The 20,164-nt window shown below is 44.9% G+C and overlaps 2 protein-coding genes across 3 annotated transcripts in view; both read right to left on the bottom strand.

The window, feature by feature from the left end:
• Syn1 (synapsin I) overlaps window positions 1–8,225 on the bottom strand; it is a 60,417-nt gene extending 52,192 nt beyond the window's left edge. The window contains exon 1 of one of the 2 annotated variants that reach the window (XM_021154118.3): window positions 7,629–8,225. In XM_021154118.3, coding sequence (XP_021009777.1) covers window positions 7,629–8,005 — 377 coding nt within the window. In that variant the 5' untranslated portion in view covers window positions 8,006–8,225. The remainder of the gene's footprint in view (window positions 1–7,628) is intronic. The other variant, XM_021154120.3, reaches the window with a different exon arrangement.
• Window positions 8,226–12,913: 4,688 nt separating this feature from the next.
• Window positions 12,914–20,112, bottom strand: Cfp (complement factor properdin). The gene is made up of 9 exons (XM_021153416.3): window positions 18,806–20,112; window positions 18,567–18,717; window positions 17,006–17,181; window positions 16,047–16,217; window positions 15,729–15,920; window positions 15,335–15,508; window positions 14,913–15,101; window positions 14,659–14,770; window positions 12,914–13,144 (listed from the first exon to the last, which is right to left on the bottom strand). The coding sequence occupies exons 1-9, from the start codon at window positions 18,867–18,869 to the stop codon at window positions 12,979–12,981; spliced, it is 1,395 nt and encodes a 464-aa protein (XP_021009075.1). The 5' UTR covers window positions 18,870–20,112; the 3' UTR covers window positions 12,914–12,978.
• Between the last annotated feature and the right edge of the window lie 52 nt (window positions 20,113–20,164).

The following is a 20,164-nucleotide window of genomic DNA, read 5'->3' as shown; positions in this document are numbered from 1 at the left end:
CTGGTGTTGGGTACAGCAGTGACTTTTCCTGATAGTGAACTACAATAGGAATCTGAAAGTGAAGCAGCTGATGAAATAGCTTTGACACTTGACAGATGTGAGGGAAATGGTAACCAGATTGTGGTAACTGTTTGTTAAATGGCACTGGTTAACTGTAGAAAAAACTGATATAACCGCCAACTCAAGGTAAAATATGAAAGGCAGAGGATGTCCCTGGCTCTTTTTAAAGAAACCTTAAGGTGTAGCTAGAGAACAGATGGAAGGGAGGACCAGGATCAGGATTTAACTTTAAGTAGTGTTGAACTTCAGAGAAGAGTGGTCTACCTCTCTGCCACATCATGCTCAGCCCTAATAGGACTGGAGTGGTATCCTAAGGCTTGGGACAAGGATACATGAATAGATGCAGTTAAACATCCTGACCTTACAGGTCTACCTGAAGCCATTGTACTGGCAGAAACAGTTTACTCACCCTTACTCCATAGACAGCTTCCCTCTGTTTGGGAAAATGCAGAATGCCTTACGTGAACCAGGTACTTTATAAATCAATGTCTGCCCTGCTCAGGATATACTCCCAATTACTACCCTGGAAAGCTGACCAATAACTAGATCCTGTTCACAGTATGTCCCCCAGACCCAGAGACATCCTAATGTTCATATCCATGACTGACCCCAGTGGGATTAAGAGCTAGTCCAGAGGAGAAGTCCAAATAGAAGCTTCTGAGATGGCACCTCCATGCCCCTACAAAAGCAGTCAATCAGGGCTAGGTGTATAGCTCAGTGGCAGAACACTTGCCTAATGTGTATGGAATTCTAGGTTTCAACCCCGGGACTGGGGAGAAAAACAGAACAAAATAGCAGTAAATTGAAAGCAATGCTATATGCATTCTGGGGGAGATGGTAGAAAATGAAGCAACTCAGATTGAGAGAGGATACGAGGGCACTTCCCTCATCATATCTCTACTGAATTACCAGTTGTGTCTCTGAGGAGACTGGGCAGATCCAGAGAATTCTTGTAGACCACTGCAAATGTTACCAACCAGTACCTCTGCTTGCAGCTACCGTGCTAGACATGTTATTATTACAGATTAATAAAGTATCAAGTATGACATGGAGCCAACAATTTGGCAAATTCGCTTCTTCAATTCTGATTAGAAAAGAGGAGCAAAAGCAGCTCATGTGGCATGGACAATTATCTGTCAATGGTTTTTCCCTATACAGCACTCTGCTGTTTCTTTCAACCTACATTATACTATAGTTCAGAGGAATCTGGAGCATCTGGACATCCCACAGAATATCCCACTGGACCATTATATCAGTTCCATCATATGGATTATGCAAGATGAATAAGAGATGGTTAGCATATTGCCTTGATAAGACACATGTGATCTGAGGTGGGGATGGTAGCACAGCACTCAGAAGCCTAAGGCAGGAGGATCATGAATTTGAAGCCAGCTTAGGCCAACCTAGTGAGTTCTAAGCTGGTTTAGGGTACATATTAAGAATATGTCTCTCAAACATCAAAAGACTCATGAGCTTGAGTTGGCAGTAGAGAATCCATTCAAAGACACAGGGGCATACCATATTAGTAATATTTCAGGGATCCAGTGACCAAAACCATGCCAGACTAACACTTCCAAAGAGTAGAGCAGAGTTTTGCATTTCATGCCTTTTACTGTGAAGAGAGACAGCAGGCAGGCTTCTTTCAAATTCTGGAAATACCATATTCTATACCAGGACCCAAGTTTCAAGCGATATGTAAAGTTATCATTTATGAGTACAGATCAGAGTATAAGGGGGCTGGGTGGCAGATCCAAGATGTAGTGCAGACAGTCTTACCACTTAGGCTATTTGACCTGCCAAGTCTTCTGGTACCAGAGGTGTCAGAAGTGGAGACAGATGCATAGTGGAGCCTATGATAAGCCTAAATATGAGACTCTCAGGGTTCTGGAGCTAGGGCATACCATCTTCAGTAGGGGCTTAGATATCTTATGCTTGTTGTATTTGAGATAGGGTCTTACTGTGTAGCCTATGCTAGCATCAAACTAGTGATTCCTTTACCTTAGTTTCCTGAGCTGGGGTTCTAGGCAAGTGCCACCATGCCTGGCTCAATTATATGCCACCTGATAAACAGATTCCACTATAGTATTTCTCTCTGATAGAGACAGAATGTTTGACCATGGGGCACCAAGTGACTGTGCACCCAGAACAGCTCATTATGAGCTGAGTCAGGCCACACCCACCAAATAAAGTCAGATATTTATGGACAATGAATGGTTTGCATGGTTGTTTAGGGTTCAGGAAGGAAAATGACAAAAAATCATGACAAGGAGGTCTGGGATACAGACTGTGGGTGAACATATATGGAAGTGGGCAAAAGGGAAGGATAAAGATTTTTTTACTGTGTGCTAACACCCACCAGGCTTCATCCACTATGGAAGTGGTACTAGGCAACCAAGTAGATAGGATGAGTCAGCTAGATGATGTCAGCCAGCCTCTAATGAGCCACCCCAGTGCTAGCAGATGGGAGCACAAATGAAATGCCAATAGCAGCAGAGATAAAAGCTATATGTGGAGTCAACTTTCCAGTCTTCCAGCAAGAAAGATCAACATTGAATCTTTGATATGACACCATACCTCAAGACCAAGCAGTCACTTGGGGCAAGCTGACTGCATTGGGCTTCTTCTACTCTACAAAAAAAAAAAAAAAAAAAAAAAAAAAAAATGGTAATCTGTTTTGAACAGAAATTTCCACGTGTGGTTTGCCTTTTCATTTTCTGACTAAGACTAGCAAGTATCACTGCCCAAGGGTTTAAAACTATACTTGATCCCCAGCAGGATGGGATCCATATAACATTGCAACAAAGCAAAGGACACATGTCATAACAAAGTAAAGGAAGGTGAAATAAAGAGGTGACTACGGAATCAACCAGTGAGATTCCATACCACACCACCCAGAGGCTGTTGGCCTGAGAGAATGAAGCCATAGGTATGAGCTCATTTTGGAGATGACACCATGCAAGAATGGGCATTACCTTCCTAAAAGCAGTCCATGATTATTGTGTATGCTATTCTCATAGTAGGTAGAGTACACGAGTCTGGGAAGTTAGAGGTCACAGTGGGAATGGCCCAGCTTACCATTAATCCCAGTGATCCACTCTTAGAATCTGTGCTTCCTGTTCCCTCAGGGTTCTGCAAGGTTAGAGGTCCTGGTTCTCCAAGGGGTAACACTGCTACCAGGGACACAGCAGGAATCTCATTAAACTCTAAGCTATGAACACCACCTGAGAACTTCAGGTTTCTTTTGATAAGTAAAGAGAAGTCACTAGCAGAAGAATGTAACGTCGATAGCTAGGAAGTAATAGGTTGGTATACAGTGAGGGCACCCAGGCCTCCCACTTTGGCATCTGTTGGAACTCCTTGTTCAGCTTTCATGGTAAGTAGACAAGAAGCAGCCAGAATCTGAGTCTGGTGTGGGGACACAGGCTCAGGGATCCCTCAAAGATGAAGGAATGGATCACCCACCAAGTAAGCCACTGAGACCAACAGAGGTGCTAGCTGAAGGTGAAGGGTCTGTTTCCAGGAAAGTCTATCTAAGAAAAGAAGCCACAATAAGAAACACAGTTTATATAACCCACTATATAAATATTTACATAACTCATGCTATATATACACACATATATATTATATAAGACCCATATGTCTTATGTCAAACAGGATTCAGATATGCCTTATATAATATATACCACATAAAATATATATCATACATGTCTCTAGGTTGTATAACAGAATATACATAAGTATACATATACAAGTGGAATCAAAGTTTCAGCTGGGCATAGTTCTTTCTACACATTGGTACTCCATCACTTGGAAGACAGAAATAGGAAGATCATGAGTTTGAAGCCAGCCTGGGTTACACAGCAAGGCCCTCTCTCAAAAATTAGTTTAGTAAATAATTACCTTTACTATATGCAATACAGTTTTGTATTTCTTCTTCCACTTTATTCTATTTTGTGGAGAAAATCCTATACTTGTAGATATACTATAGAGTATAAAGTCATTATATAACACATGCAATATGCAGTTCATGTCATATATAATATATTATACATCATATATTATATATTATTGGAAAAATAGTCTTATTAAATAACTGCTTACTATGTAAAACATACTCTGCTCTCTATTTTCACTTATCTTGCTTCATGAAAAAAGTGGCATGCTGATCATGGGCAATAGTTGTGCCACAGATTGAAATACACAGGAGCAACTTATCTCAAAAAAAAAAAAAAAGATGGAGCACATGCCTGCAAATCCTAGCTCTTAAGAGGTAGAGGCAGCAGAATCATAAATTTAAGGCCAGCCTTGTGTATATAGACTGTGTCTTAAACATTAAAAAATTAAATCCTCTCATCTTAGAGGATGCAACATCAAAGCACAGAGGCTCAGGATGAAAGGAGAATGGTGAAGACTGAAGAGATGGCATCAGGCTATACATAAGTATGCATTTATTTCAAAATTGTCAAATTCCTCCTTTATTCCAACCTGAAATCCTCAAAGCTTGCATGGTTCTGAAGGTCTGCAAGCTCATGCAGGGCTCTGTTCCCAAAATGAGCCTGATATACTTAGGCTCTCTCCTTCTGTCCATGTTACCACCCACCTAGCAGACACTAAATGAATATTGGCCAAATTGCCTAGAAAAAAAAAAAGACTGAAGGAGCTGTTGCAATAAATGGGGGCTTTGAGGATGGTGAAGGAGAGGGAGAATAATCTTTTTGTTGAGTTCATAAGTACTCAATAAATGTTTTCTGGAGATTAGAAAAAAAAAGGTAGATATTGGATTGCCATCACAAGAAAGGGGAAGGGACACCAGTATTCAGTTGAGAAACTGGGGGAGGGGCAATTAAATAACCTGTTTATAGGGTTGGAGCAGAGAAGGAATGTCTACCAATATGTAGTACAGGCCTCATTAATGTTTGCTGACTTCAATAAAGCAAATGGAGCCTAAACAACAGCGCCCTAAAGGAATTCTGAACTGTGCTCAATATATATTTTAAGGGTTGCTGGAGGAAAGGTGAAGAAGCCTGCTGTATTGATGAGAATGTGGTTATTTGAACAGAATACAGCTTGAGATTAATACATACTTTCTGGACTAATGGGAGAGGGGAAGGACTGCTAGGGAGGTGACTACAAAGTGTGTGTGTATAGGCAGGATCTAGTCAAAATATTGGAGAGAAGGGCTGGAGAGATGGCTCAGGGGCTAGGAACGCTGGGTGCTCTTCCAGAGGTCCCAAGTTCAATCCCCAGCAACAACATGGTGGCTCACAACCATCTGTAATGGGATCTGATGCCTTCTTCCAGTGTGTCTGAAGACAGCTACAGTGTACTTATATACATTAAATAAATCTTAAAAAATAATGGGGAGAAATTGTACTTCAGGGGGTATGTTCTTCAAAGTATACAATATGTGCATATCAAATGCTTATGGGGATAAGTAGGAAAAGTTGTAGGAAATTTAGCTAGTGATTAGGATTAGAAGAAAGGGGAGCTAAGGGAGGGTTCTGCCCAGGATAGAAAAGTGCTTAACAAATGCATCCCATATTCTGTCACATAGAAAGGATGCAACAAATATCTGTAGAATGGATTAAAGGGCTTAAACAGAAAGGATGGCATGGTAAGAGCTTCTGAGGGAGGGGTGACCAAGCCAGTAGGCAGATGGTACCCCATAAGTTTTGACTGAAATCGATCTTTGGAGTGTAAGCTCTTAAGGCAATGGCAAGGACTTCCAGAGCCCTGGAAAGAGGAGACTGAGGATGACTCATACAGCTGATGCTCAGTATGTGTTGACTGGCTTAAATAGACTAACAATATTTCCGTGTATGGACTTAAGGTTGGGAAGAGAGGATTCTCAGGGGTTACTAAAGGGAATGGGAAAGGGTAAATCTTATATACTGGGTCCTGGGTTAATGAAGGAAAGCTTTTAGAGGGCAGGCTTCATGGCTGGGGCAGGTTCTCCTAGGGATAATGAAAGGAGATGTGCTTCCTATAAACAACAGGTACTGCATAGGTGCTGGCTACATTCACTGCAGGAAACTGTATCTGAGGAGCAAGCATAAACACACAAATCTCCATAAATGCTCATGGGAGTCACTGGAGGAAAGTTATCAGACTGGAGTACAGGGTGGATGAGAAATTAGTGTTCGCTGAATTTATTCACAAATGACCTTTGATGAGGAAGGCTAGGAATTATTTGATAAATGCCCTCTTGGAGAAAAAGCCCTGAATGGAAAGGGGAAGGGAATGCAGAAACTTGATCTAGGGAAGCACAACTCTCCTTTTATCCAAGAAAGATGTTTGTGGAGAAAACCTATGTAGACCAACTGTTCCATAAATGCTCTGAAGAAGGATGAAACGAAAAAGCCTTTGGCAAAAGTGACCCAAATGATGCCCACAGCAACTGCTAGATGTTTTGAGTATTGGATTAATTCTTATCACAGACCTTTGTGGAGAGGTTTTTGGCTGGGTCATGTAAAAGGTGCTCAGTATATGGTGATGGAAGCCCCTAAAGGACAAATCATTAGATAGAGGATTGGGAGTGGGGTATATAGCTGACACTCAACAGACACTTGCTGAAAGGAAAGAACCTTTAGACTAAAGGAAAGAATCTTTTGACAAGGCTCACATTTTAGGGAACTAATCAACATTGAATGGATCCACCAAAGACCTTTGAAAAAGTGTCTGGAGAACAGGAAATTCAGAAAGCACTCAATAAATGTCTTGTAGAGTCATTATAGGAAAAGGTCATTGAGGAGAGACTGGTAATGAGTCACACATAGAAAGCTTGAAAGCCCTCACAGAATTCATGCTTGGAAAATGATTTGTTTGAGGCAGGTTTAGGAATAGTACATGTTAAGCATTTAATGCCTCTTAGATCCTTCAGAGAAAATGGGTCCCTTCAGAGCACGCACCTGGACTTGGCATTCAGTCAAGGTTCATAGGATCCATTAGAGTCAGAGCTTGTGATGAGAAAATGAGGTGGAATACACAACAGACACATTCAATCACTGCTTACAGACAAGTTTGAAAGGTCTTTGATGAGGGCTCTGGGGTGGGACATATAGCACCAATTGGATGCACGTTCACAAGATCCATTAGAGAGATGGCCTTAGGGCAAGGGGTGAGGGTAACTGCGTGAATCAGGCTCTCAAAACATGCTCAAGGAAGTCCTTAAAGCCAAAGACTTCCAGGGAAGGGCTCTGCAGTGAGGTATAATGCAGGTGCTAATGCTTACAAGACTCATTAGGGAATGAGACCTTCCAGGCAAGAGCTGGACAGAGGAGGTAGGGCACATTTGGCCCTTGAAAGCTTTCTGCATATATTGAAGCCAAACGCTTTTGGGAATGAGTAATAAGAAGAGGTATAGGCAACAGATAATTGCTCCTTGTACCCATTTTAGTTTGGGGGAGGTAAAAGTGGGGCTTAAAGGAAGAGCTGAGCACAAATCATTAAAAGGAAGGAACTGGGTGAGGGGCCAGATATCAGGCGCACAAGTGGCGCTCGATAATAGCTCATTCACTGTAGAAACATCTGGGTACCCAGGCCCTCGAGGAGGCGCAACAGCGGCTTACCAGTCGGTGTGCGGTTCGTCGATGACCAGCAGCACCCTGGCGGCGGCGCCCCCGCGGCCTGCGCCCCCAGAGCCACCGCCCACCTGCTCGCTGAAGGTGGCGGCTGCGGCTGCTGTGGTTTGCTTGACCGCGTTAGACAGCGACGAGAAGAAGCCACCGCCCCCCGAGGACCCAGGACTAGGGGCTGCTGGAGAAGCCACTGGAGCAGCTGTGGAGGCCCTCTCGCCAGAGGCTGTCGCGGAGCCGGGCGTGGCCCCAGGGCTGGCGGCCGAGGGAGGCGGCGGGGGCGGTTGCGGGCGCTGCAGGTCTGTCATGTACCCATTCGGCAGATTGGCCATGAAGTTGCTGTCCGACAGGCGGCGCCGCAGGTAGTTCATGGTGGCGGCGTGGGGCAGGGGCTCCAAGGGGCAGTGGGTCTGTGGGCCGCGGGGGCGGAGCGCGAGGGGCTCAGGAGCACAGCGGTGCTCTCTGGCACGACGCGACTCCTCTGCTGCCCGCTGCAGACTGAGGCAGCGCCGAGGCTCTGCCGCCGCAGAGCGTATGGTCGCGCCCGCACCTCCCTATCTTGCACCTCTCGTGGTGCGGTCCGACTGGACTCACGGCAGCATGGACGCGACCAAGGCGGCGACGAAGGGGAGTTTGGGGAGGGCTAGTGAGTGACGTCAGTCAGCCTTTGGTGCTGGGGAGGTGGTGGTGCGCGCCGGCAGCGGAGGCGAAGGCTCTGACCGCGGTGCTGAATCCAACAGTGCGCATGCGCCGCGCCGCAACCTCTTCCCCTCCCCCTCTGATGGGGGCGGGGGATGCGCAATTTGGGGAGTGGGGGTGGGGTTCTTGTCCTGAGGGTCCGGACCTGTAGTAACGAAACTCTCTCCCACGATCCTACCCAGTTTACCAACCTCTTCCTATTCCTTAGGCTAACTTGCACTTATACACTCTTATCCTTCCCAGATACTTGGGTTTCCAGTGTTGATTTTCACCTCTGAAGGCATTTTGGGGATAGAAGCACACTCAGAGGGGAACATAAAAGTAGAAATTCTCCTTCCTGCAGTGTTCCCGGGGAGACATCTCCTATAACAACTCTGCCGGGCAAAGAAAAGAGCACGGGGGTGGCGTAAACATCACCAGACAGGCGGAGGTGGACACTTGGGTAGTTAACATATCCTTGCCCTTGGTGGTGAGAATCTGAAAGAACACATGGAATAACACAAATAGAAAAGGAAGGAAAGACAGAATATATATGTACATCACAGAACACACAGGCATCCAGGTATATATGTAGACACAGAAGCTCAGGGTAACACACATGAGCATATTCAGCACACATAACACATTCAGATAACACTTTGACTCACACCCAGAGAATCTCACACAAGTGCACACATCTAGGAAAAACACATACTCCCAGATGAGCAAGGAAACTCTGGGTATGCAATGCAGAAGCATTTCCTGCAGCGCTAGCTCTGATGCGTATTCAGCCTCCTCCACATGCACATATTTAGTCTACATGTCCTCATTCCTCTGCTCTGGACATAGCCCAAACCCAGTGTCATTAGTGTTCATGGATGTCTTCCTCTTTGCAGACAGGAAGCCACATAATACTTTCATGTGGGAAAATAAAGTAATTTTGGTGGTCTAAATCAGAAGGCTCATATATTTGAATGCTTAGTCACCAGGGACTGGTGCTGTTTGGAAAGATTAAAAGGATTAGAATGTGTGGCCTTGTTGGAGAAAGCATGTCACTGGGGTGGGTTTTGGGGGTTCAAAAGTCCATGCCAAGCCCAGAGCCAGTCAGTCAGTCAGTCTGTCTGTCTGTGTCTGTTGTCTGTGGATCAGCATATAGCTCTCAGCTATGGCTCCAGCATCAAGCCTGTGTCTGCCACAACACTCCTGATTATGGTAATAATTTACTCATCTCTGAAACTGTAAGAAAGCTCCCAATTAAATGTTTTTTTTTTTTTTAAATGAGAACTGCCTTGGTGATGGTACCTCTTCACAGCAATAGACCTAAAGCAGTAATTCAGGCAGTAATAGGATGTAGAAGCCATTATGTCAACTTGTAAGAGTCTGGCTATAACAAAATTGCAAATCCATAGTTATTTGTTTAAATGTGCTTGGCTTATCCAACAATCTGATCGACAGATAATATTTCTACTTTGCAAATTAGGAATTAGGAGAGAATTTATGAACTTCAAATAATCTCCCAAGAGTAATGTTTGCTGTGATTGGTATATGAGGCAGGAAGATGAAACAGCTAGTGCCAGTGTCTTCACAACAAAGTGGAGTGAGATTTTAGTAAGGGATAGGGCCAGAATGATTGAGTACATCGTTGACCCCAGTGAGCAATGACAGTGGAACAAGTGGCAGAAATTTCTTGCCTGAAAGATTTTAGAATCACCTACTTATTCATTTCTTTTAAAACCAGATCTTGCTGTGCAGCCCAGGTTAGCCTGGTCTCAGCCCCTACATTAATGAGATTCCCGGTGTTCATTACCAACTCTGGCCACTTGCTCATTCCTTATTTATGAAATCAACAGTTTGTTAAACACAGCAATAATAGTGTGGTATCTGGAACCACATAGCTTGGTTCAAGACCAGCCTCCACAATATGGTTGGGAAAGTGAGTTAATCTTTCTGAGAGTTTTTTTTTTTTTCATCTTTAAACGAGGAAGGAGCGGCATAACCTCTGTGCTTTTGCAAGTGCTGTAGCCCCATCAGAAACCTGCCTGCTCATCTTGTCTCCAGAAACCATGCCTCCACTTCACCTTTTTCCATCCCTTTCTCCCTAGGTTCCTAGGGTTCCTAAGTTCAATATTTCCAAGCCATCCTCATAATTCCTCCTTATCCTAGTGAGTTCCAGTCTCAGTAGAATTAGCCTTTGCTTGCCTAATTCTTCTTTCTTTTTTCTTTTTCTTTTTAAAGATTTATTTATTTATGTAAGTACATTGTAGCTATCTTCAGACGCACCAGAAGAGGGCATCCAATCTCATTACAGATGGTTGTGAGCCACCATATGGTTGCTGGGATTTGAACTCAGGACCTTTGGAAGAGCAGTCAGTGCTCTTAACTGCTGAGCCATCTCTCCAGCCCCCTAATCCTTCTTTCTTTGCAGGATACTCTCTGGCAATTCAAATAAGGAACTTTCTGCATATGGGTATTTCTTAATGTTTTAAACTATGTAACTATATTGCTGATTTAAGAAGAAAAGCATGGCCTCTGGTGACCTCTTTGGTGACTCAGAAGCAGTTGCAGGTTTTGGCTCCTCTGGGCCTGAATCAGGGCTCTGCACAACCACCCTGACTGTGGCAATTCTTGGGAAACATTTAGACTCCTAGTACTGTTAGCTTCCTAGTGCCATTATTTTCCCCAGGTGGCTTAGTTTCTAGAAATTAACTTTTGCAGATTGTCTTTTAAAGGAAGCTCCTCCCCCTCCTTCTGGAGTATCTTAAATCTTCAAGGATAGACATAAAGCTCCACACCAACTTCTACAGCAGGAGTAGGCATACAGAAGAGTCTAAGAATCACTTTCTTGTGTATTGGTGAACAACTTACTTAAATATGCACTCCTGACACAAGTTCATGCAGGATTGTGCCTATGACACATACCTATCTATTCTACCTTAGTGTGAGCGAACATACACACATCCGTTATGGTTTTGTTATAGTTATAACCTTTTATACCACACACATCCAATTCACCCGTAATTCTTGCACATCTCTGGAAGGCTACATTACAGAGAGATGTGTACTTCACAATGCATACATATGCAGACAAGCTTCTATTTTCTTCCAAGCAAGTATCTCTTACATCCCGAGTAGCGACTAAAAACCCTCACTTTGACTCATTCTTCTCAAGATGACTAAATCCTCATTGACTTGTCTCCATGTCAATCCATCAAGTGCTTTACATGTTCTGATAAGACTCTGGGTCTCGGGCTGGTGAGATGGCTCAGCAGGTAAGAGCACCCGACTGCTCTTCCGAAGGTCCAGAGTTCAAATCCCAGCAACCACATGGTGGCTCACAATCATCCTTAACGAGATCTGACTCCCTCTTCTGGAGTGTCTGAGGACAGCTACAGTGTACTTACATATAATAAATAATAAATAAATCTTTAAAAAAAAAGACTCTGGGTCTCACAAATCTCCTACTGAAACACTTCCAAACAGAAGGGTCTCTTTCACCCACTGTACAAAGTTGTAAACTCTGTACCTAATACTTAACAACACTGCATCCAGTTCTGTTCTGTGCTAGTTTCTTCCTTTGTAAAATGGGGAAAATATTGATCCTCCTGGGTTCATTGTGGATTAAATGAATCCACACTATGGAAAGACCTAAGGCACTGTTGGGCTTCTAGTAAATTGCTTTCTAAGTGTTAGCTATTACCCCAATTATCATCATGATTCCTTCGTGATTCCATCATGAAGGAGTTCAGCATTCAGTGAATGGTAAAATGAATGAGCAAATTCTAAGAACACTGATGTCTGGGTTTGTTCCCTTTACTGTGGAGACACAGGCCCCTGATTCCTTCCTTGTGTCCCCATACTCAGCACTATTGTTAGTATACAGTAGGTGTTAAACATTGAACACGTTTGAACAAAAGGAATGCCTACTTTGATCTGCTCACTGGCTCTCAGATATTCTCACCTTCTACCAGTCCTCCCCCAGCCCAGATGCTCAGACTTATCTCTAGCATACAGTAGACATTAACGTGTTAAATGAACAAATACAAAAAGAAGGTGCATCTGGGTTTGTTTTTGGGGTTCCTCTAGGCCAATCTAACTCTAGCTTCTAGAGAGGCAGCATAGCCACCTCCTCAGGGCCCCTTTCCCCAGCTATTTGTTGTTGATAATTGTGGTGTTGGACTTAGTCTGTTTTCAGTGGGTGGGTGCAGGTGCTTTCTCAGCTGGGTGCCAACTCTGGTAACATCCCACCCAATTCATCACTGTAGCAGATCTGACAGCTGAGAGGCTCTGGTAAGTGGGTGGGAACCTAGGCAACTTCATAAAGTAAGAGACAGCAACTAAATAGCACACAAGCCAATCAAAAAATTTCCTGCTAAGGTGAGTAGCCAATGGCAAACCCCACTTTGTTGCCCTCCCCTCTAGTCCCACTCCTTTACACTTGTTGCAAAGACAGGCTGGGGCTGGACACTTACTTTCAGGTTTTCCAAGGTACAAACACAATACAACGGAATATATCACAATATTATGTTGCTCTAGAAAATTCTATTGCCCCACTTCCAATATTGGGGGCAGGTTCCCCCTTCTTCATTACAGAATCTTAGAAAGAGTCTAGAAAGGCTGGTTTATTGTGGTCTAGAAAGTCAGGGGGTCAGAATGGAAGCAAGGGATTTTAGGGTTTCTTCTCTTCTGGGTCTTTGCAGACAGGCACATGTAGACATGGCCGTTTCTCTTCCACCACCAGCTTCTGCCCCTGTAGCGCTTCACACTGTGGCCGTGGAGTCCCCCAGAAGGTAACATTCTTCTCACCCTGACCTTCAACCATTGAAACTGTAGGCCTGGAGTATTGGGAAGCAATGGAGGAGAGAAGCTCAGGTAAGACAAGAATGCATTGAAAAAACTTTGTTTTTTGAGAGAGTCTAATCTCAAAATCAATGATACCCCTGCCTCAGCTTCCCAAATGTGGGAATTATAGGCAAGTCTCATATCAATTTTTTTTGTGGTATTAGAGATTAAACCTAGGACTTTGTATTTGCTAGGAAAGTGCTCCACTATATCCCTAATAGCATAGCATTCTTTTTGTCTGTTTGTTTGTTTAGGTCCTACTGACCTATTCCCTCTCTTTTACCCAGGATAACCTTGAACTCATTCTGTAGCCTAGGAATGTCTTGAGCATGTGGTCCTTTTGGTTCCAGCGTTTCAAGCAGTTAGGATTATAGGTTTGCCCCACTACACCTGAATTAACATCTCACTGTACATTTAACTCTATGTCTAACTGTGATACTGGAGTATTTCTGATAAAGAAATAGGAAAGATGATTCCCTGTGCATCAGTTTCCCTCATCTACAAAATGGCAGTAAGAGGAATAATATTTACCACCAAACCCTTTCTCTTTTCTCATACTCACCTTAAATCCCTATCCAAAGCCATTATTTCTCCTCTCCCCTTGATTTCCATCTCTCTTTTCTTTGTTCCTCCCCACTATACCCAAATAGAACCTTATATCCAGGAAGGTTTTTGCCAGATAGATTTCTCCTAGTAGGCAAGCACTCTATTCATTTTTACCCAGCCTCTATGTGGAAAACTTAGGAAATTAGGAACTGGTTCCTAACTTCAGGAACCAGTCTGACCCCCCCCCCCCCCACATTTGCAAAATCCTATTCCAGTGACAGGCTATTTAACAGCTGGGAAAAGGCCATTTAACCATGATGTATGTGGTTTAAGGAGGGATAGGTAACTTATCCCATTCTAACTCCTGGGCCACTGTGGTGTCCAGTAAACACTCAAGGTGGCTGGCTAATCAGTTCTGTCAAGAACATGCTCACAATCTGGATGTCAGGAATGCTTCTCCAGAAGGGCCTAAATTAGCTCTCTAGGCCCAGAGGGTAGTGATAGTCTCATTGCCACTTACCTGTCATTTTTAGATTGTATCTATCACAACTCATCTGGGTACCTTCTACCCATAGATCTGGGTTCTTTTTTAGACTGTTGCTTAAAAAGGCCTTGGAGTACCTCAAGGTAGTGAAATGTGGAGTGGATAAATGGAGGCATGGATGACTGAGTAACTCAAAAGTATGCTAAGAGGTCAGTGAGAAGGCTGCATGAAGGACTGTGTGCATGGGAGTACAGCTATGTGACTGCATTAGAAACTGAGGCACACAGAGGCTGTGAAGTCTTCCCTAATTGCTCCTCCTCTTCTTTTCTTTCTCTCCTCTTCTCTAAGCTAGGAGATGGCACTGGCAAGGCAGGCACCTTTGATCCAGGGGTGGAGCTCCAGTTCAATGTAACCAATTCCCTTCTCATCCTTCAGCATCATGACCCCCTCCTAGAAATACAATGTCCTTCAACTCACGAGTACTTGGGGAGCAAAGGTGTGCAGAGGCGCTGGCGGACACGGGTGGGGTTGGGGCTACATGGTGGTGTGCACAGACCCCAGGTACTCCACTGTGACCATGAACCTTTCACTGCAATAGGAGGGGGTAAGAGAGTGTCACACAGTCAAAACTGGAGGTCTCAATGGAAAAAGGAGACTGCAAGGGCATAGGGTACCCAGCATAGCTACAGCATGGTTGCCCACCCTTACAGTGCTGCCTGTGGGTCACTCACAGAAACAGTTATGGATGTTATAGCAGTGTCGAATATCCTGGAGTTTTCCAGCACATGGCTTCCCATTAAATTTGCGGCCGCCACAGCTCCTTGAACGTGACTGCTGGCCTGGGATTTCTTCACAGTTGATGGACATTCTCAGACGGCTGCAGTCACTCCACTTTCCCCAGGCCTCCCACTCCCCATTTACTGTAGAGACAAGGAGCAAGAGGGTTTGGAGCCAGTAAAGGGCCTCAGGGGAAGGAATGAAGAAGGCTTTGAGAGGGAGTGGGAGTGAACAGATGTGGGGATGAAGGAGGAGAGGTGAACCAGGGTATGAAGGCAGGAACAAGGTTTTGGTAGCAAGAAGTGGGCAGCAGTGATGGGCATAGGGCTTGGGCAGGGGGTTTAGGCATGGGCATGGTGTCTTTTGACTTGCTAACCAGGGCAAGGTATGGCTTTGTTACAGATTTGGTTCCGGGTGGCATCACCAGCACAAAAGGGGCCCCCATGACGGGGTGCAGGGTGATCACATGTCCGTTGTTCTAGGGTCTGGCCCAGGCCACAAGTCACAGAGCAGGTGCTCAAAGGGCCCCATGGCCCCCAGCCACCAGCCACTGTTGGAATGGGAAAGAAAGTGAAAATAAAGGCCACCTTAATCATGCACTCTCCCCAGCTTCCCTCCCTATCACCTCTAGACATCTGAGGCAAACTCTCCTCAGATGGTAGGCTTCTGGTCACATGGTACAAGAATTCCATTCACTGAAATGGCACGCCATCTTTGCCAGAAATCTAAAGCCCCACTAGTTGCATGACAATGGCCTCATCCTTATATACCTGGGCAAGGTGGTAGGCCACTGCAGGCCTTATGCTCATAGGCTGGTCCTGAGCAGGGTTTCCCAGGGGGCTGGAGTGAAGGTGCTGGTGCAGAACATGAGCGGCTTCGTGTCTCCTTAGGTTCTTGAGCACCACCAAGGCAGGATCCTGAGCAGGGGCTCCAGGGGCCCCAGGATGCCCAGGCCCCATGTGCTGTGGTAGAAATGGAAGGATGAACTGTAGTCAAGCAAGCATAAAAGTTTTTTCTCCCTGACAGTTTCTTGCTGTAATCCAACATTCTGGATATCCCTTCCATGTCCTGTGACTACTCTTACTCACTGGGGCAGGTCTTCTGAGTGTCACAGGCCTGTGATTGCTGGGCCTCTCCTGGGCAGTGGCCCCCACATGTAGGAGCAGGATTATCACATACTCGTTGACGGATCTGGGTTCCTTTGGAGCATGTGACAGAGCAAGGCCCCCAGGGTCCCCACTCAGACCAGCCACCCATCTCTGTGGGAGAAAAAGAGAAGGAAGTGGGGGGTATGTGTGGCAACTTAGGATTCCTTTCTTTCCACAGGGTCCTCAATGAAGGAGCTAGAGAAAGGACCCAAGGAGCTTAAGGGGTTTGCATCCCCCTAGGAGGAACAACAATATGAACTAACCAGTACCCCCAAAGCTCCCTGGGACTAAACCACCAACCAAAGAAAACACATGGTGGGACTCGTGGCTCCAGCTACATATGTAGCAGAGGATGGCCTAGTCGGTCATCAATGGGAGGAGAGGCCCTTGGTCCTGTGAATGTTCTATGCCCCAGTATAGGGGAATGCCAGGGCCAGGAAGCAGGAGTGGGTGGGTTGGTGAGCAGGGGGAGGGGGAGGGGATAGGGGATTTTCGGAGGGAAAACTAGGAAAGGGGATTACATTTGAAATGTAAAGAAAACCTAATAAAAAACAAGGATCCCTTTCTTACATGTGTGTCCCACATCATCTTAGCCTGCCCTATCTCTTGTCCCTATACCTGACCTACCGGTACTGCTCATCTGGACTATAGCAGTAGCTTTCATACTCCAGATTTGGCCTGTCGTCTTCCCAAAGCTAGTCAAAGTAAATATCTCCCCTTCCAATAATCCAAATCATTCAGCCTAAAGCCAATGTTTTTACTTTCGAACATCCTCCTTCAGCGATCCTAGCCTCCTCCATTCTCCTTAAAGCCATACAAAGGTCTGTCCTCAGGACCTCTGCACTGATTCTTCTAGTGTTGTGGGCTGGTTCCATGTCCACATTGTTGATCTTCCTTACCTGGACAGCATGGCTGGTCCTCACAGGCCTGTAGCTGCCACTCAAGAGTTCCAGGAGCCACCTTCTCAGAGCACTGCCCACCTCTGCCCACACAGCGCCTGTGTCGCAGCTGGGACCCCTCAGAACATGTAACTGAGCAGGGCCCCCATAAGGACCATGCTGACCATTGTGGAGACCTGTAGAGAGGAGCCTATGTTCTATCCTGGTATGAAGTGACAGGATAGATCACTGAGAGCCTACTTACCACTTAGGGATGGTAGCTGATTGAACAGGAAGAAGTGAATATACAGGAAATATATAATAAATTTCATTTCCCTTCATTTTCCTCTGGAAACCCCCCAGGGTCATAGCCAGATGTACAATAAGCAAATTTACAGAGTAAAAAAACCCAGAACTTCTGCCAGAAACTCAATAGGTCACTACCCTGTACAGTACCACGCAGAGAGGAAGTCCTTAGTAAACAGAAGCTCAGCGGTCCCTTCACAACATCCTAGAAAAACACATTGCTTCTGCATAGAACTGGGTTTGCATGATAATATGGGTATGCATGCCAGTGCTAAAGAGACATGAACTGTTAGCATGACTGGTGGCTCAGAGCTGCTTTCCAAGATCTTCAAGCCTATCATCTTTACAATGTTATCTGAAATACATAGTAAGCAGTCATAAAAGATATCTACAGTATAGTAAGACTCAACACATGTAAACTGGAAGTCATGATTAGGAGCTTTGAAGTGCCTTCAGAGATCAAACTGCCACAAAAGAGTTGCACAATGAATGTGTCATCACAATTAAAGATATGGCATTGTCTTCAGAATTTCCTTAAAGTCCTCCATTTCTATAATGGTTCTATAGATGATAAGCACTCAATTATGATCTGTTGTAAGTTAGGAGAATAGAGCTACCATAGAAAATATCCAAATTGCACCCCACCTGCAATGTTTACAGGAAGCCCTGACTTTTAAAGCATTTTAAAATTAGGGTTAATTTTGTCTCTCCTAAGGGACATTTGGCAGTATCTGGATTCAGTTTTTTTTTTAATTCTTCTCTCATACAAGACAGCCTAACTACAGTTTCCTTTCCCTTCATTTCTCTCAGCCCCCATCTCCTACAACCTCCTCTCTTCCACAGATCCATTCCTCCTCCCGTTCCCCTTCAGAAAAAAATCAGGCCTTCGAGGAATATTAACCAAACGTGTCATAAGAAGATGCAATAAGACTAGGGACAAATTCTTATATCAAGGCTGGATGAGGCAACTCAGGAGGAGAAAAAGGGTCCTAAGCACAGATGAAAGAGTCAGAGACACTCCCATGCCCACTAATAATCAGTGCAGAGAGTTGTTAAAAACATTTAGGGGTAGGTCAGATATGTTATAAACTACCAAACAATGCACAGCTAAGAACTCATACCCTCAACAAAGAGCTCCAAATGGCAACAGTGCCAAGATTTGGAAACCCTGAGCTATGGTCATAAGGAGGGCTTGTGGAGGAGGTGGCACTCTTAGAAGCTCCAGGGCAATGAGTACAGTTCTAGGTTACAGGGCTCAGCCCAGGTTTCTCCAAACCTGCATGCCTGACAGAAGCCACCATCATGCTCCTGGAAGGCATAGGCAGCGTTGAGACAGCAGTCTTCTACCCTGATGTCTCTCCCAAGTAGGCCTTTGCACTTGCCAGAGGACTCCTCATACTGGGTGAAGCAGAGCACAGGGTCTGAGCCTGTAAGATCAGGGGAGAGGAATGACAAATCAGGAGTGTGGTTGGCCTGGGCATCCCTTGGAGGACATGTGGGTGCTCATCCACTTACCTGTGGCTGGCAGGATAACCAGTAGCAGCAGGAGCCACTGAGGGGCTTGCATTTCAGCAGGCATTTTGAACACTATGTTTCTGCACTGCTCACAGAGAGGAGGCCTTGGTTTTGACTGGACCTGCTCCAGAAAGAGGAACCCAGGGCAGGAGGAACTGGGAGGGTATGGCCTCTTTAACTCTGAAGTCTCCCTTGTGCACCCTGCCTCCTCTTTTCTCCCTTCTCCATTTCCTTGTCACCCTTGATGCTGCTTTGTTAGGCAATCTTTATTACCTAATACCCCACCCTAGCCAGAAATCACTTAGCTTTTCACTCAATGCTTAGGAGACAAATTCTCACTGAAGGGCACTGGGGTCTGAAAACAAGAACCACCTAGGTTTGTGAACTTTAAATTCTCAGCTTTAGTTTTCCTTTTTTTTTGGCAAGGTTTTGCAACATAGCCATACCTGAAATTTGCTTTAAACACCAGGCTGGTCTTGAACAGGCAAATAACACCATGGCTGGCTCATTTTCTTACCTGTAAAATGCATAATCTTGACTATAGTGATCAATTTCATGGGGGTACTGGAGAAGGGTGAGATGAGGGAAGCCCTCATCTGTGAAGAAGGCATCAGGGCAGCTACTTTATCTACCATCTTGAAAACTTAGCCCTTTCCTAAAAGTGAGGTTCCTGTGGTCAGCATGTATGTGTGTGAGGTCAATGCAAGGGAAGTGAAAAGGGGAAGTGGCATTGTGTGGGAAGTGATTCAGAAGAGGGGAGGTTCAGGCATACCCACTGCCCAAGGTGGGGGGGGGTCAGTGGTATGCCATTTGCCTAGCATGTGAGCAGCTTTAGGTCTGTATGCAGTACAAATTTACAGCACTGGACATAGCTTAGATCGGTCAGAGCCCAGGAATGAAAATACTCAGAATAGTGCCTGGCTGTGTTTACTAAATTGGTTTGTTCAACAATTATTGAGCACCTACTGAGCATCAGTAGTTCTCAGCATTAAATGGAATAGAAAACAAGACAGGAAAAAAATCACTGTCTCTAAAGGACTTAAAACACTCTACAAAGGGAGACTAGCAATAAAAATCTTTCAGAAAAGTCTTCTCCTGTGACCCTTCTTGGATGTCATTACTCTCCAGCCTTAGGACACACAAGAATTACCCACAGGGCTTCTTGATCCAACTGCAGATTGCTGGATTCTACCTATTTCTCATTCAGCAGGTGGAGTGTGGGCCTCCCGTTTTTCACAGACATACATACTTCTCAGACACCATTTGGTTGTCAAATTTCTCACAACTGCTGACTGTGAGTCCTTGCTACTGCTGCTCCCATGTGAACAGTCCTTTTCTCCTCAGCTCCTCAGTCTCACC

Source organism: Mus caroli, unplaced genomic scaffold, assembly GCF_978045245.1.
Source record: "Mus caroli unplaced genomic scaffold, Mus_caroli_1 scaffold_5, whole genome shotgun sequence".
Lineage (NCBI taxonomy): Eukaryota > Metazoa > Chordata > Mammalia > Rodentia > Muridae > Mus > Mus caroli.
Note: the sequence above shows the minus strand (reverse complement) of the source record. Positions and strands in the feature narration are given on the sequence as shown.

Coding starts and splice junctions, on each gene's coding strand:
- Cfp (XM_021153416.3), bottom strand. CDS start 18,869: ATGCCTGCTGAAATGCAAGCCCCTCAGTGGCTCCTGCTGCTACTGGTT. Junction 17,182..18,566: donor GGCTTCTGTCAGGCATGCAG/GTTTGGAGAAAC, acceptor TCCTCTCTACAG/GTCTCCACAATGGTCAGCAT. Junction 15,102..15,334: donor CAAAGCCATACCTTGCCCTG/GTTAGCAAGTCA, acceptor TTGTCTCTACAG/TAAATGGGGAGTGGGAGGCC.